The sequence below is a fragment of the Camarhynchus parvulus genome, chromosome Z (assembly GCF_901933205.1).
Source record: "Camarhynchus parvulus chromosome Z, STF_HiC, whole genome shotgun sequence".
Taxonomy (NCBI): domain Eukaryota; kingdom Metazoa; phylum Chordata; class Aves; order Passeriformes; family Thraupidae; genus Camarhynchus; species Camarhynchus parvulus.
In genome coordinates this window covers 12,473,569-12,491,159 of record NC_044601.1, presented here as the reverse complement: position 1 = coordinate 12,491,159, position 17,591 = coordinate 12,473,569, and the positions used below count along the sequence as shown (strand labels likewise).

At 38.6% G+C, this 17,591-nt stretch overlaps 1 protein-coding gene across 1 annotated transcript in view; it reads right to left on the bottom strand.

Annotated features, from left to right (window-relative positions):
- Positions 1 to 12,559: 12,559 nt before the first annotated feature.
- Positions 12,560 to 17,591, bottom strand: part of LOC115915356 (tetraspanin-3-like) — a 79,622-nt gene continuing 74,590 nt past the window's right edge. Inside the window, exon 2 of the mRNA XM_030968716.1 lies at positions 12,560 to 13,395. Coding sequence (XP_030824576.1) covers positions 12,560 to 13,395 — 836 coding nt within the window. The remainder of the gene's footprint in view (positions 13,396 to 17,591) is intronic.

The following is a 17,591-nucleotide window of genomic DNA, read 5'->3' as shown; positions in this document are numbered from 1 at the left end:
AGTCATAACCAAAATCTGCCACATTTTAATGCTCACTTCTGAAATGTTTCCACTATTTTTCTTCCAGATGAAAGAACATTTCTTTATTAGTGCTTGTTCAAAGAAACAAGCAATTTCACACGAGAAGGGCATCAACTGGAAATAAATGGAGGCAAATTATTGCTATTTGATTTGCTGGCCAGAAAGATTAAAATGGAAACAGAGGGGTTCACAGAAAAAGTGCATTTTATTTCAGTTTGCAATGATGTCTAATCCTGATTAAATATGGCTCAAGGAGGAACAGGAAATGTAACCCACTTAACTGTGATAGCCTGGAAGAAGGTTAAGCAGTACAAAGGAAAATTCCTTTCCTGGTTTTCCTTATAAACTGTTCTACCTTAACAGGTGCAATTTTGGAACACAACTTTATGTCAAATAAAGCTATTTCTGGCTTACATTCTTGTAATATTTGCACAGAAAAGTGAACTGTACTTTAAAAGGACAGAAACTAAAGTATAGAAAGAAAATTCTTCCCTTAAGGCAAAGCACCTTCCAGAAGAATAAAGTAACTAAAAATTTCACTCCTGCCTATGCATTGGCTCCAGTTAAAGCAGTATTCAAGACCAAAGCAAAGTAAGGGAATCTATTTTGCTCTTTAATAGTCATTCTTTTGCATGGACAGGATGAAATACCTTCTTATATGTGCAGTGTTACCACACCACAGCATAGCTCCATAAGTCTTCATCCTACAATCCAAATCACAGGTTTATGCAGCCCAGCATAGGCTCAGAAATTGCAATGAAACTTTGAGACAGTCAAATCAGACACACTGAGAGACCATTTGGATAACTGGGACTGGTCATTCTTCTACATCTTGTATGAAATTTCTATCTTTCAGTGGGAATGAGAAAATATTTTTCAAAGAAGGAACAAACTGATTGTATACTCACATGAAAACAAAACAAAACAAAACACTGAATGAGGAAGCTAAGGCCAATTGTAATAGCTGAAACATCTTCTTTTTTTTCTTTTTCAATAGGCCAGATGTCAGTTTTGGAAATGTTTCAACTGTAAAAAAGCATATTTAAAAGGGAGAAAAAACCCAAACAAAAACAGCTGCAGTTGCATGAATTCTTAAAGATTGTGCAAAGAATTATCTGACAAATAACTGCAGTGCTCAAGAGAGGAGCAGCTGGTATGGACTGCTCACAGAGGCTGAACTCTGTTTCTTCACAATGTACTTGAGTCATTTTCTGCAGTTTAGCACAGGCCTTTAGGTAGAGTGCAAAACATCACCTATCATTGTGACAACCAAAGATTTTCATGGATTTTTACAGCATCCAAACACCCTAGAAATTGAAGAAAGTTTGGTCATCCCCTAAGACACCTCCCAGATTTCTCCCTAAATGCTGCTGCCAGTAAAATATTTGCATATAAAAGGGCATGAGGGGAGAAGGGGGTGATACTGTCTCCTTTTCTATCATGCAGTGATGATAATTTCATTGTTAATTTTGCATTTCCTTAACACTAACACTATTCCTTATCTCCTGCACTGCCTGTTTAAAATATAAGATACTTGATGCATATCTCTCTGAGATAATATAAAACCAGCTACCAAGTTAGAGCTCTGGACATTGCAGATATCAGTCTTTCTCAACAAGCTCTCTGCCATCCACCACACAGATCATGTTCCTTTGCTTGCCAGTGAAATCTCATCATAATTACCTTTATTACCTTTTGATAAACCAAATGCCATCATTAGCAAAATGTAATTAGTAGCTAAATATCTCATTATGCTTTCATTGGTAGTTATATAGATTAAGGAACAGAAATGACAAACACTTTGACATTTAGACCAGTTTAAAGGTCTATTATCCATGGAAGTGAAATACAACTGAAGGTACAAGTATTCTATATATATATATATTCTCTCTCTCTCTCTCCCCTCCTCTCCTTCATACATATATATATATATATACACATTATTATTCTAAAGTTATATGTATGTATATTTCATAAATATTTATTTATGCGTTATATGTACATGTATATGTATGTATGCATGTATGCATGTACGTATGTGTATATGTATGTGTATATATATATTTATATATATGTATATATATAAAGTTTTCTTTAGCAATTCCTTTCTCAGGGATATATAACCAGGCAATCACTGTATGTTGACATGAAACTTAATTTTTTAGACATTACCTAGAACATGAAGTGTCCTTGGATATTTCACTGGGTTATTGTGTGAAGTTTCCTGTACATTTTTATCTTATATGGCAACTCTAGGCATTTATCTGTTCCAAGGATGTTGACAAGGGAGTCCTCACAAAAGAGAGGACTCATCACAATCCAACCCAGGCCTGCACAGTCTGACAGTGCAGAGAGCATGTGATGTGATTCAGCATCGGGGGCACATTGCATTTGAACAGGCTGAGCGACTGATTTGGGCATCCACATTTGCCATTTCTTTGGTCAGGTGCCCAGCCTGCAGATGCTCCCTGTAATGCAGCACTTCAACTGTTCTCTTTAAGAGGAACATTCCCTTTCAGCAGAGTGCCTCAGATATTTGTCTCTGGGCTGCCCCATGGTGTCCCTGTGCTCAGTGCAGGTCTACAGCAGTGCAAGGCACACACTCCACTGGCTCACCCCAGGCTTGGCCACCACCAACTTTTGCCCAGAGAGTTGTGGCAAAAGCAAGGATCTTATGAGGTCTGAAGCAAATACATGTCCAATGACACACTTTCCCTGACAAGAAGAAAGAAAATTTAAATTTTCTTACTTAATTTTCTTACTTAAATTTTCTTACTTGAAATTAAAATTTTCACTTAAATTTTCTCTCCTTTGGCTTCTAAAACAGCATCCATCCTGTTCAGTGAAACTGGTTTCAGCATCACCACATAGGGACAGCTCTGGGACAGCTATCACAGCCTCTGACTAGCACGTGGCCCAATATATTTGAGAGATTGTTTACTTTTTCTGCAGATCAGTCTCTTAACACAGCTGTCATGACATTAATTTCTCATGGTAACTGCAGGGAAAACCAGTGACCACTAGCTGTGGGGCATCCTGAGCAACCTGCTGTAAATAAAAGTGAAAATAGCTTCCTGTCCACACATAAAACCTGGAGATTCCTTTCCAAACATAGCATTTGACCCAGATTGTACTAGAGGCATTTTCACAAAATGTCAGCTGTCAGGAAGCCATCAGCTGGAAATCCCAGAGTGAAACCCATCATGCCCCTGCCCATTTGGAGGAGAGCTGTGAGTCCTCAGGCCTGACCCCATGTCCATTGCAGCAGCCTCGCCTCTGCACAGATGCCTCCTGTCCACAGAAAATGCTTTACACAACAGAGCTGGAAACCTAAAGCAGCTAAATGCCATCATTCACAAGAATAATTAATCTCATAATCACCAGCTCAGCTGGCTGTAATTGTCAATATATTGTTTTATGAGCTTCCATTGGCAGGAAATGAATGATTTCTACCTCGCAAAAATGAAACAACTCCCCGGGTATGGTACAAGGATTATTTATATAGAAAAGAATAAATCATAATGAAAGTGGCAGGAAATAAATAAAAGGGCAATTCTGTTGGCTGAGTGTCTGGAGTTGAAATTTCTATCTGAGGCAGGTTCCAGGGATTTTCTATATTACTTTAGTTATTTAACCCTAGCTCCAATTTTAATGGATACTGATTTGTGTTTTGTTCAGATATATTAAGTGTCAGGCTTTTTGTGCCTTCAGAATGTAACTATATATCTAATTTGGAGGGGGGAAAAATAAACTTATCTGGGAACTGCTGTAAAATATACAGTTATGAAGAAAATGTCTAGTCATTCTGCACTGTCAATGTTGGCCATTAGCTGCGCCCCTCTGCCAGGGATGTACGTACAAAGTCAAAAGTAAAGCTAAATATGTTCAGGAAACAATATTTATCTTTTACTGAACATGGTATTCACTTGTCTTAGGCAACAGTGTAAGATGTAACCAAAAATATGGACTCAATCACCATCCATTAAAACCAGGTGGGGCAGTTTTCTTTGTGTTTGCCACAACCAATCCTCCCTCCAGGAGATACTTTCTGTTAATGGGCCATTGAGTTTCACTGAATGACTGATAAAAATTACATCATCCCACTGTGAGATACTCTGCCCAGGGGGAGGAGACAAGCATTCCTACATGGATATAATGTGATGTTTGGAACACCACAAGAAGCCTTATCCACGGAATTCCCAGGGGACAAGAGCTCCATAACCACCACTGGACCTTCAGAGGAAGGCCAAATGCCCTACAGGATCACTGCTTCAACAGAACTACGTCCATCATTTCAACAGGACTGCTGCCACCACCCTGACCAACAGGGTGTCAGTTGTATCCTGACTCTGTCAGTGGTTTTGTATTATGGCATTTATTTGCATTTTCCTATTAAATTGTAGCTGTGACTCAGGATCTCCCACTGGTTTGCTTTCAAACTGGCACCTCACTTTGAAAAAATTAAATAATCAGGTGAAGTGGCATGATGAAACAAGCTTCACCATAGGAGAAAAGATAAGATTTGAAGCTGAAACCTTCAAGAGTGCTGAATGAGGAAGAATCTGTGGAAGAGCAAAAATTTTACCATTTGCTTTGCCTCCTTTTACATCTCACAGATAAAAATAACTGCAACATCACTTTCTATACAAGTTTTTTTTATTTTGATACAGTGTCCATTTTAGCAGATAGAGTGAAAATAGAGCACAATATGACTGGGGCACAAACTTGGCATGCCAGCTTTCCCTTACCCAACAGAACTGGCATTTGTTTTTCTCTGACTTTCTCACATGCAAATAGATTTATTCAATATTTTGACAGGAAATCATGAGTTTATTTAAGTCCTTTTTTCCCTTAATTTTGTTGCCTACCAAGCTCATTCCACAACTTTTTTAGTGTTACATTAAGATGTCAGTTTCATATTACCTCAGAGCAATTAGGCAGAGTGTATTCTGTGATTTTGAGTCACAACGGCCATTCTATCAACACAGTGACAGTGGCTGGAAATCAAATGTCAGAACAGCTCCAAGGTTTGTCTCATAAAGGGAGCAGCCTTCAGAAAATCAACTTACATGAGCCAATATACATGTAGATGGGTCATGTACATCTACTAGATAACTATAGATCAACTTAGGAAGTTCTGCAGGCCTCTTCCTCTGTGTACCTACTCTTGCACTGTCTCCAAGAGTCCACATGGATTTCACCAGAGAAAAGCAGACTAAACAAGAATTCAATCAGCAACAGTGTTGTTGCATACACCAAAAATAACTTTTGTTGATTTTACTTTAAAGTGGTGAAAAAAGGGTTTTACTGCTAGGTAAAAACACTATCAATAGCAAGGCAGAGACAACAGCCAGGAACCCAAAAAACAGTTTCCTGCCCTACTAGAGCAACTGAAGACTAGGTTTCCTTTTGCCCTGTTTCTATGCAAATGTTGAAACTCATCTCCACAAATACACACTCCTAACCTACCACCTACTACCTAACTACCATGCGTTCTTGAGGAGCAGTCATATGGTCTGGAAGGGAAGAAGCAGTCTGCATGGTGCATACTGCATAACTATTCAGAGATGTATGTGGCGGTTCAATGACTGGTACAGCCTGCCTGCTCTCCTCTGTTTTTATAATTAAAGCATTATTTTAAACTGTATAGCATGAATTCATTCTCTTGTGTCCTCGGTTCCTCCTTATAGCCTTTCCCTCTTTTAAATTTAATATATTTTCCCTTTTCTTTTTCCCTCTACAGACTAGAACTGCAGCAATTCATTTCACAGCAATCCCTTCTTGCTGCTTTCCTAATACCCATGTGCATTAAAACCTCATCCATCATTGTTTTCAAAGAGTCAGCTTTTTAATCAGATCTGTATGTATATTGGTTTGAGCATGTGGCAGTTTAATTACCCTCTTGAATATGTGAAACACATCTTTGTCATATCTACTTATATCTGAAGAGAGCCATCCTATAACACTAATTAAAGAGGGATGATGACAATTTTTTCCATACTCAAATTATGTCCCATCTGTCTAGTCATCCTCCTGTTCACTCTCTGGATTAATTAAGGGTGGGGAAAGGTTGTTTCCCTGGAGTTTTGCCTAATGCAGGATGAAAAGTCTGTTTTAATGAAGAAGCATACCAAAATTCCTTTCTTCTTATCCCAGAGTAAAACACATAGCAGAGTAGAACAGAGTCCTTTGTTTTGCTGGACTCTGATCAGCTAGTTATATATTGCATGGCATCATGAGCCCAGTTTGTGCAAGTTTACTGAATCTAGCATTTGGTCTGACGGGAGATGCAGCAAGGCCAACAAGTCACAGCTAGATACTCTCCTCTGATACCTGGACCCACAGCTGAAACCAATTTCGTGTTGGTATGATTGAAGGAGACCATAGTACCAAAGAGGTGCAGTGTGAAGGCACAGCAGCTTTTCAGCATTGCCTGTTATCAGTGTGAGAGTATTTTGCCCATGCCATTTTCTTTAGGTATTTGAGACATCTACGTAAACCGCAAAATCTTCTCATCTTGCTCAGCCAGAAAAGTTTCAAAGAATTTATTCTTATTAACAAGACTGGGTTTGCTTCTTCCTGAACGTACCTGCACAGATCCTGTTGTACATTTCAATCAGACCTCCCAGATGCTAAGCCATTAATCTTCATGTAAACAGCAGCCAGAAAAGTTTTAATGCAGGGAAGGATGAAAAGCCCTGAGGAGTCAGGACTGTGTATCAGGAAGGAAGGGATGCTACTTGTACTAGATGCTGTCATACCCTCAGAGGGTATGTGCCAGCTGATATCACATGCCAAAAAAGTGAAAAATGAGGCAGGAGAAGAGGTGTCAGCAAGGCCTGGGCTTCCCAAGCCCTCATTACACTGGTGGGTTGAGTGAATCATTTTGATCCACTGCTACTTTAAAAGGGTTTCCACTGCTTTTTCTTATTGCTGCTGGTGGTGGTAGTTTGGGGTTTTTTGGGTTTTGGTTTTTGGTCTGTTTGTTTTGGATTTTGATTGTGGTTTTTTTCTTCCCTTAGCTGAGACTCATGCCAACATCCTCCATTCATAAGAATGCACTGTCACCAGAGATTTTATTAGCTGAGAGAGTGACGGTGCTTTTATTACCATGATTCTCCACTTTATACAAGGCACTGCAAATATACTGTATGAAATTAATTTATAGAAATTACTACATGGTATTAATTTAAGGTCATCAATTGCATAGTCTATTCTGAACCTTTAGTTAAGCCAGGAGATAATAGGCCATAAATTTACATAAGACAGGGCTGCTAAATATTAAAACTGCCGAAAGAAATTTCTTCAATAGCCATCATATTTCATTGTCATTTTTCATATTCACTATATAAACCCAGTTTGAATTTCAATATTTCTTTATGCCTACTGTACATTTTTTCCTTTCTTCCCCCCCAGCCTAATGCAAAGCTAAATGAGGTACTTATGAATACTTCACTTTGTAGATTATGTGTCCCATGCTAATCCATTTTCCAAACTACATGGTAAAAAAGTACAGCTCACCATACATAAAAGATTATTTACATGTATTTTTTTCTTATAGAATGTTGAAGCTCTTAATTTTATAACTTCAAAATAAAATTGTTGGGGGAAGATAATAAATTCAAACCATGCTAAATTAAACAGGTATCCTGTGGCTAGATATTTCAGCAGTTGCTATATGAGATTAGAGGACATGTTTTACAATCTCAAAATTTCATTGTGGGGAGTTTTTTAACCTCAAATTATTAACAGCACTGGACAACTATGATTACTGAGATACAGAAATAAAAAACTTCTGTTTTCCATTTTTTTTCCTTGTATAGCTGTTGCTATTGCATTCACACTATTGCACTACTTTCTCTCAGCATTTTCTCCTCAATTAGAGCCCAACAGTCACTGCTTCTTCTCCCTATTTAATTTCTCATTTTATCTTTTTCTGGTCTTTCACACAATCTTTAACAGACCCTTACACTATTTTCCACCTAGACCAAACTGTCCTGGTAAGAAAATGAGCTCTTCTTTTAGTGAAATTATAGAGGTTCTCTCATGCAGACATTCCAGCTTCCTCCTGCATGAAAATCCTATGCAGAGCAGGAGAGAACCACAAAAAGCAAAACAAAAACATCAGGGTTTTTTTTTTTAGTTTTGGTTTTTGTTTTTGTTTTTTTTTTTTGCTTCTATCAGCCAAGGGGAATTCTCCACATATTTAAAATAACACTTCCAGATGTCCTAAAATACTACCTTTTCTACTTGCACATGGTTTTGAGGCACTTGCACACTAACTCTTGCCTAAAATCTGGAATGCTATTTTCTCCCACACAGCTCTGCAAATAATCAGCATAAACTTGCACACTTAGATTCATTTTAGAATTCTATAGGCTCATAGGGATTTTGCACCTGCCTCATACAGTAAGCACACATTCCTTAAGACATTAAAAAGTTCTAGCTACAAGAATACCTGAATTTAAGCAATAAATTGGTATTTGAATCCTTAGACAAATACTCTTTCACTAAGTATAGTAAAAAAAATAAAAAGATCATTTAATAATGGATCCTATTTCTAATATTTTTTATACCTCCAACCCAGCTCTACAACATGAATGGCTGCGTAGCAAAAGAGGACACTTTAAGAGATATGATGAGGGGGTTTCTTCACCCCCTCAAATAATCACAGTCAAATATAATCACAGGAAAGTGTGCTAGCAGAGTAGTATGAAAAAATGTGACCCTCTTGTCAGCACACAGAGGTTGAAATTTCATTGTCCCACTCCAGAAAAGCCTTAATAAAATCTTCCAATCTGATTATTTCATCCTATTTGTCTGCAAAATAGAAAATCTAGTCTTATAGAAAGATACTAAGACATTTTATTTCCATAATATGTTAGTATGTTTCCTATAAGATTGCAATTTTAGCAGTCAATTTTTCCCCTTGCCTCCCCTCTGCTAAGATAGTTAATTGGCGATCCTTTTCACTGTTTTGAACATCTTACTAATTAGCTTTACAAGTGCTGTTTACAAGATTTTACTTATAAGAACAATGTCATAGCAAAATCTGAGCCTTTGCTTTGAAAGCAATAGCAGCACATTCAGTACTAAAAAAGAAATATAAGGAGGAGTGGTTTCACTTGCAAACTCTTTTAACTAGTCCATCATAAGCATTTCCATGAATTGAATAAAAGTACCAATATCCAATATTCTAAAGCTAATGTAATAAATGGTATCATATTACCCAGTTTTAAAAATTGCTTTACATAATGTAATCACTTACTTGCTCTAATTGAATTTCACTTTACATCATTTAATAAATGAATGCTGATCATTTGACATAATTGAGTAAGTGGTTCAGCTCATTCTCTGTACTTCTTAGGTCAAAAATTATTTGCATCATCTTCCAGAATGATACTGTGATATTTTTGAGTTAGGCTTCCTTTCTTCTCTCAGCTTGTTTATTACCCTGTGTAATTCCACCTTGCAGGAAGGAGGCTAACCTAGATGTACAAGTTGAATTTTTCAAGAAAATACAAAATGTAACTCTACAACCTCCTGTTACTCTACACAGTGCAACTCTACAACAGACTACAAAAGCCATAATTTCAATTAAAGAGTCATTTTAACTGATTTAACATTATCCATGTAAGATAGGCAGGGACTGAGTCTTCAATCATCATCTAGCAAAGCCTGGATTTTCTACTTTGTGTTTGTGAGACAGAATTTAATTTTGAACTGAAAAGACAAGAGATTTGATGAAGAACAACTCATAATTCAGAAGCTGAATTATGTTCTACTCAGAGTTAAATCAAGCCATCATTCACAATAAAGGAAAAAGGGAAAAAATACAGAGTTCTTGGAAAAAAGTTAGAAAGAGGGAAAGACAGAAAGACAGTTGAGAAAAAGCTGCAATAATGTCTTTCACATTTCAGAAGCAATTCTACTATTCTGACTGTTGCCTTCTACAAAAGATATCACAGTATAATCACCAGCTCATGCATAGAATATACGGGATCTATATCTATATCTATATAAAAGCTCTGTAAAAGAGTAATCACAGAATAGATTTCCAGCTTTGAGCTGGATATCAGTTTTTCCCCTTCAAATCTAAAGCAATGGAATTTTCAGAAATGTTAACTGTAAGTCATCTGCTGCCTTCCTACAGAGCTGCTAATTTTTTTAGATTATGAAAAACAGCTGGCGATCCTGTCAGAATGAAGACAACAAAATGCACAGAATGCAATAGCATGCAAGGTTTATGTATCTTACAATGCAGAAACCAAGCGCACTTGCTTAGAAATGGCACTATTTTTATTCCAAAAGAAGTTATTCCTGTCCAGAAGTAAGTATTCAGAATCAAACTGCCAAACATCAAAGGGGTAATAAACCTATTGTTTTGTCTTCTATTCTACTAACAACCATTTATAGCCAGATTATGTCTATCTCATGCATCCTCACACTTATTACCAGGTTTGAGATGTGCTCGTCTACAGGGAAGAATATGTAAGGGAAAAAATAACTACTACAAGCTATTTCATATATTTAATGTCCAGTTAATTAATTTCATATTTATATTTTCATTTTCTTAGTACAATAAGAATAGAGGGACTCATGAATGACCTTAACTTTTAGCAGACAGGAGAATAGATGAAGATATCCACATAATCACTCTCTTTAATCATCTTGAAATTATTACTTTCTTCTTAGTGATGAAAAATATGGGCATTCCCCTCAAAGAGACTGGCTCAGAAAGTGTAAAATAAGTTGTAAGGTATAAGATTTAAGAATAATAACCTCCTTAATAAAGGCAAATGGTAAAAAGGTACTTTACTTACTCCATTCTCCTACTTTCCTTTCTCCAATAAACTCTTTCTCCCTAGGCCTATTGCTGTCACTTCATTTTCATTGCATCTTTTTAATGTCATAACAATAATTTGCATTACAAAGCATTTATGTGCCAGGGTACCACAAAGTCTCTATTGTGGTGCTTGACTAGACAAACTTCATTCATGCCACACCCATCCCACATCATTCCCTCTTTATTTAAGAACTATTCTGTCTAATGAATTAATTATTTTCCTTTATCTAAAGCAATACCTTAATTGTTTGAGGTAGGTTTGGAAAGAGCTGTATGGATTTTGGTAGGGTTTTTGCTTGGTTTGGATTTGTTGTTTTTTTGGTTTTTTTTTATACTGGAGAACCTTTGCAGTATATTACATGTTTGTTGTTTCACATGGCTAATAATTAGCACTCAAGAACTGATCTAATTTCTCTGGCTTTTTCTCTTTTCTGCTCATGAAAATCAGTATCTGGTGATTTAGGGTCTGAAATTTGCACTAAGTTACCTGAAGTTTGGTAAAAAACTTAGAGCAATAATGATTGAATTGATTATTACTTCAAGCACTAAGGGAGTAGCCAGGTCCGGCACTTTTTGTGAGCCTGGCCTTTTCCTTGTTTCCAGCCCAATAAAACCTAATGTGGTGCAGTTGTAGGCCCTGGAGATCTCCTACACACATGTACCAAAGGATAAAGCTGCTGGAGTGCCCATTCCCAGGTCAGCAGAGGGGCTTAAGACACCTTCCAAACAGATACATACATGCAAGCACGCACTGAGCAGTCCAATGCAGGTGGAGCCGAGTCTTTGCCAGCACCTCTCTAAAAAGCAATAGCACTGACATAAATAAGCATATGAGTATTCCACATGCTAACTTAGTCCCTTTCAGCACATGCAGGCTGGAGGGAGACTGACAGAAAACTGGTAAAAAGTGGATTTAGTAAGAAGGGCAGACCGATCTTAAGAAAAAGCAATGTATTTCTAGCATAATTCAAGCACACACATGGCCCCACATTACTTTTTTGGCAAAAAATAATTGACTCCTTCCTTGCTCTCTCATGAAATAAATGAATGAATACAGACAGACTTCCTTGCTCTATTATTTGGGAATTGTTCTTGTGCAACTCCCAAGATTGCTTTACCTCCTGCTGCTCATCATCATATTACTTACTCTGTCACTGTCAAACCTATTTAGATTGTACCCCCATGCCACTTCAAAAACTGACATGGATTTTCATTGAAGAGTAAGTTACTTAAACCAGCATTTGAGCCAGAAAAATAAATATTAAACTTTATCAAAGGGCTTCTTATAGAAAAACCAAAGCTTCCAACACAAGTTTGGATGTAGAAGAATCTGCACATTAATTGCCCTCCAAGATTCTAGTACAGTTAAGATGCAGTCCAAAAGCTCATGACGTCACAACAAGTTGCCCTAAGCCAGATACACCTTTTCTTATTGCTACCCCTGCACTCACATACGGTGGTTTTGTGCCTGCACACGCTGAAGACTTGTCCCCAGAAGATTTTCACATAAAGAATGCTTATTGAAAAAAAACCTGTGGGAGAACTGATCTAAGATCATGACACTAAAGAAAAAAAAAACAGCGATCAACTAGTTTGATCCACGATTATTATTATTTATGCTTTTTTTTTTTTCCAATGCAACAACAAAGTAGTAAAAAGCCAAGGAAATATGTAGAATGTCCAGCAAAGCAGCTAGTACCTATAGTCCAGTGAGAAGATATATGAGTCCAGAATACGAAGTTCGTGGAATGGCCGACGTCTCATGAGGATGCCATTGCTGACAGCAGCCAAGAGCTCCAAGATGCTTAGCACAGTACAAGACCAAAAAATGTACAGCATGGAAAAACACAACTGGTCTTCCAGCTTCTTTAGACAGCCTTCCTCAGAAAGCTGCTCCACATTGCCTAAGTCTCCTCTGCAGAGAGAATGCTTCTCCTTACAGCAGCTTTCAGGGACATGAGTTGGATGACACAAAGATGATGCCTTTAGCCAGTCTGTGTAGTTGTGGACCCCACAACAGTGCAGCTTCCTCTGTATCACATCCACAGCACTGTTTCCAGGATCCTGGGAGCATGTCCAGTTGTGCTGGTGAAAAAGGTAACTGATAGCACTTTCCAGCTGAGAAGCTGTCCTAACATAGTAGGAATGTGCCAGAGCTGCTGAAGACATTTCTAAGCAAAGAAGGAGCAGCAGCAGGTACATGAAAGTCCCTTGCTGATTGTGGGAACACTTAATAGAAATAGAGACAGCCAAAACTCCAGTAGGTAGCAGTGTAAGTGCAGTTGCAAGAGCCAACCAACCAGGGAGAGACAAGTAAGGCTCCTGAAATAAATATCTGTAGTTCTTGAATATGAGGATGACTGAAACGCCACCAAACATCTGAGCTACAGCAGTACCCCAGAAGATGAAGCCTAGGAACCCTAGCACAGATCGAGCAAAGGACCTACGGTAGGCATCCTCATAGCACCACAAAGAGGGCAGAACCATCACAGCCCTAACTCTCCTCATTCTGCTCACTCCAGCTAACCCTCCTCATCAACATTTAAGAGGCTTCAACCCCACTTATCCAGGTGCAGCAGATGATATCTCCACCTAAAAACAATTTGCAAGAGAGCAACTCAGATAAGGCTCCTTTGGACAAAGACTGTGCCCTGCATCAGCTTAATCACATGCTGCTGCTGCAGCTTGTTCAGTGCAGCCTGCAGAATCCAGGGAGGTATGTGCCCAGCTTGCTGTGAAGGGTCCCTTACACTGCTGTCATTGGAGACATTTGCACTTGAAGGAGGACAGCTGGAAGAAGGCTGCACTCCTTTCATGTGTGGAAGACCTAAATGCAGAGGAATCGTCAAAGTGGTAGCCAGCGTTTCTTGTTCAGATTACTTGGACTGCTCAACTCGCCAGCAGTAGCCAGGATGGCAACAAATGTGCAAGTCAGAGCCATCAATAAATGGCTCTGGTTTGAGCAGAGCTTAATGGCTCTGGTTTAAGCAGAGCTATTCAATAAGGAATCTCCACAGGTGATACTCACCTAGACTTATTATCCTCCTCAATACCTTTATCATTCATTCAGTGTTTTAAGGGCCATAATGATGTTAATAATATTCTGCCCTTTTTTACTCAGCAAGAGTTCTCTGTAGATAGCTTCAATTACTCAAGACACCTGGATGAGAAATCCCTGCCGTTTCACACTTTTACCCCTCAGCTTGCCTTACCAGTGATCTGTCTGACTGCTGTTATGACTGAATACAAGAGGCAGTAAGTGCACTATTAATTTTTCCTTGTGTGTAAAAAAACTGAACTACACACCAGCTAAATCACTTTACAATAATAACAAAGGGAATTGATGCCACTTATCAGCATTATCAGAAGAATATTATTTCTCAAACTTGTGGTACGCATGAGTCATGCAGGATTGGAAACCCAAATAAATCTTGCCACTGGTGCCAGGAAGGCAGACTCCAAGCCCAGCAGTGATTCTGTAATCATCCTGATGAAGTCCCTTAAGGTCTCTTTGGTTTCCCAAGACATAGAGCAAGACTAATGCAACATACATAGATAAGGGAGAATACAGAGAGATGATCCTCATTTTCAGAAACATGAGCAGCTGCAAACCTGACAGAAAATCAGAATAATTTGGTGCTCAGATCCCTGGAACCTTGTTAAAGTCTCAGCAAACTGATGATCCCGCATCTGTCAGACACTTTACAAGAACCTGTTGCTGATATATACAGTATGCGTACACAGATGTTGGGCGGATTCCCATCAAAATCTCTTTCTATATGCTGTATAAACAAGTTATTAAGGCTAATTATTTTGGAATGAGATAAATTGCTTTTATTATTTTTAATCTTTTCATTAACAGTAATTAGCATGCAGTGATTAACTTGTTAAATCTTAACAAAATCCTTCTTTCAAAGCTGCTCCTGAATGTGTGTCTTCCTTCTCTGATATCTGTGTCTGTCCTCTCTCCTGTTCCACCTGCTGCTACCCCCCCCAGCCCTCCTGCTATGTTGGGTTTGCTGCCATTCACTTAGTCTCTTGAATGCTTTTTTCCCTGTTTTCTGTCTTCTGCATCAGAGAGATGGGGAAGGGGGGCAACAGAATTCCCCCTCATATCTGTACACTCGCAGAAGCTACACTGATTTGTTTCCACAATGCAGAAAAAAATTATCAGAAAAGCATGAGGAAACATATCAGAAACACATCAGAAAATATTGTGAGGTGTACCAACTACTATTTTTTAGCTTGCAAGCTTTGTGAACAAAAGCATGTCAGCCTGCCTCTTTTCCTTTCTGCCCTTTCCTGTGCCCATAAAGCTAAATGAGATATTAAAAAATTTGTTACAACATAGCTTCTGTTTAGTTTATTCTACATCTCTGTGTTCATGGCAGAACAAATGGGCCAGAGACCATACCTGACCACCAGTTCAACACGGAAATCAGAAGAACCAACACTAAACATTGACTGGGAGCCAGTCCCCAGGTGAGAGGTCTCAGTGTCCTTGGGGGAAATAGAGCACACTCAGCAGCATGGAACAGGAAGTTGCAGCAGTGGTGACAAATATTGGCAGAGCTATCTAAAACTCCTCACCCTCTATTTGCTATGCAATGCATAGGCACTCAGAAAAAGAAAGCTTCTGCTCAAAATGTAAGATGACGCACAAGAAAAACAGAATTGGTCTCTGAAATAACCAAAAGACTAACTGGCACCTTCAGTAGCACTGCCTTTGTGACAAGTCGCTTTACCTGTGTGTGTGGACAAAAGCTTGAAAAAGCAGTGTGCAAAGCTATCCATCAGGAGACTGTAATGTGACAAATAGAATATAAGTATGACAGAATAGGAATGCTCCTCTGTTTTCTTTACAGTGGTAAACAGCATAACATGATAAATACTGTCCCTGTTTCAAGTTGTTCCTGCTTATGAACTGATGAGTATTGAAATCCAAATGTGGGCGTAACAGATAATACACCATAGATAAACTATTTTTCTGGAATGTTGCCGAAAGTATAATCCTTCAAGTTAATAAAATGTCTACAGTGTATTCTTTTTTTTTTGCATTCACTGCCCTAGAAAGCTATAACAGACATTGAACAGCTCTGATGTGCCCAGAAGGTCAAAGAAGCTCATTCCATCTGGCTCCAGGACTGGGACCAGAGAGCCATACAAGTCAAAGTTGTGTTTGTGCAGTGTAGGCAGCTGACTGAACTCATTTTGGATGACACAGGCTGTCATAGAGATTGATCAGAGAGCACAGCTGAGCTGTAAAGGGCAACAATCCACATCAAGATAGCCAGCTAGTCTGTTCAGGCTTGTGTGAAGAAGACAAAATCTAGAGGTGACCATGTCATTAGGCTATAGCTACACAAGCCTGTCTTAGAATCATAGTCACATAATGGTTTGGGTTGGAAGAAAGCTTACAGATTATCTCATTCTAGCACCCCTGTCTCAGGCAAGATACCTCTCACTAGACCAGTCTAGACAATCTTCTAAGCTTCTTACAGGCCTCCTATAAAAAGAGATAGGATCTCAAAGCCATACCCTTAGGAACTGCTCTAAGTGTCCCAGCGGCACAGACAAACCCCAAAGCTCTCTCCGTAAAACAGCTGCTACTTCCCCTGTAACCCATGTACAGATGAAGATGTAGATGGTAAAATCTAATTAAAGCACTCAGAAGGAGGTTTGTTTTGAGAGTTTGAACTTTTAAAGGCCTTGTTAGATTAAGGCACACATAGCATAAGATAAAAAAACCATTCTTTATACCTTTAAAACCATTCTAAAAAACAGTCGTTTTTATCAGTTTCCTCAACTCCACTTTTACATTAAGCTTCCCCACTACTACACACCTTCTTGACCCCTCCACTGGGTGAGAGCTGGTGTGTCACCCAATTGGGCTGGCAAATCCAGAAAAAGTGTAAATGGGTATCAGTGGTATTGCTCCTCCTTTCACTGGTCCAAATCTTTTCTGCTGGTGTTGGCAGTACATCTTTTCCAAGTCAAAGAGAATTCACACTGATTTTTTCCACTTTCCAAGAAAAGCCCTGACTTCATGTGACTGCATGTAAAGTGGCAACAATTAAATAGTAATATGTGGCGGGCGGGGAGAAGGAAACCAAAACTGACCTTTGTTTCTTCTGGATCAAGCTATAATAGGCACTCAAAACTCCACGCAGCAGAAGGACTGGATACCAACTGCAAAGCCATTTCTAAAACACTGAGATCTGCGAAGTGCATTGCTTCTTTGAGAATAAAGAACACTGTTTTATGCAACATGTCATATATTACAAGATCATTAAGGCAGCCCAAATGGACCCAGTGCCTACAGTTGCAGCCAGGCACAGCCGGTTTCCATAGTAACCAAAGTGAGATGATATTGCCTTGCATGGGGCTGATACCTCCCATGGAAAGCTTGAAGCAAACAGAGGTATGACTATCAGCTCCTATTCATGGAGAAAATGTACTCCACTCAAGAACTGATTTACCATTAGTGACGTGTTTGAGTGCAGGTCTGTCAGTTGTATACCCTGTCTCCATTTGCCACACCAAAAGTACGCTTTTTGTGATTGTGGAAGCACATCAAATGTTTTCAGGCTTTTATTTGGTTTTGCTTTTAAGATTCCACACATTCATTGGTGTTGAAAATATTCAAAATCAAATGTCAAGAGTTTGCTGTTTTCATGTATTTCCCTCTTTCTTTCCTTTTATGAATTGAACATTAAAAAATGCA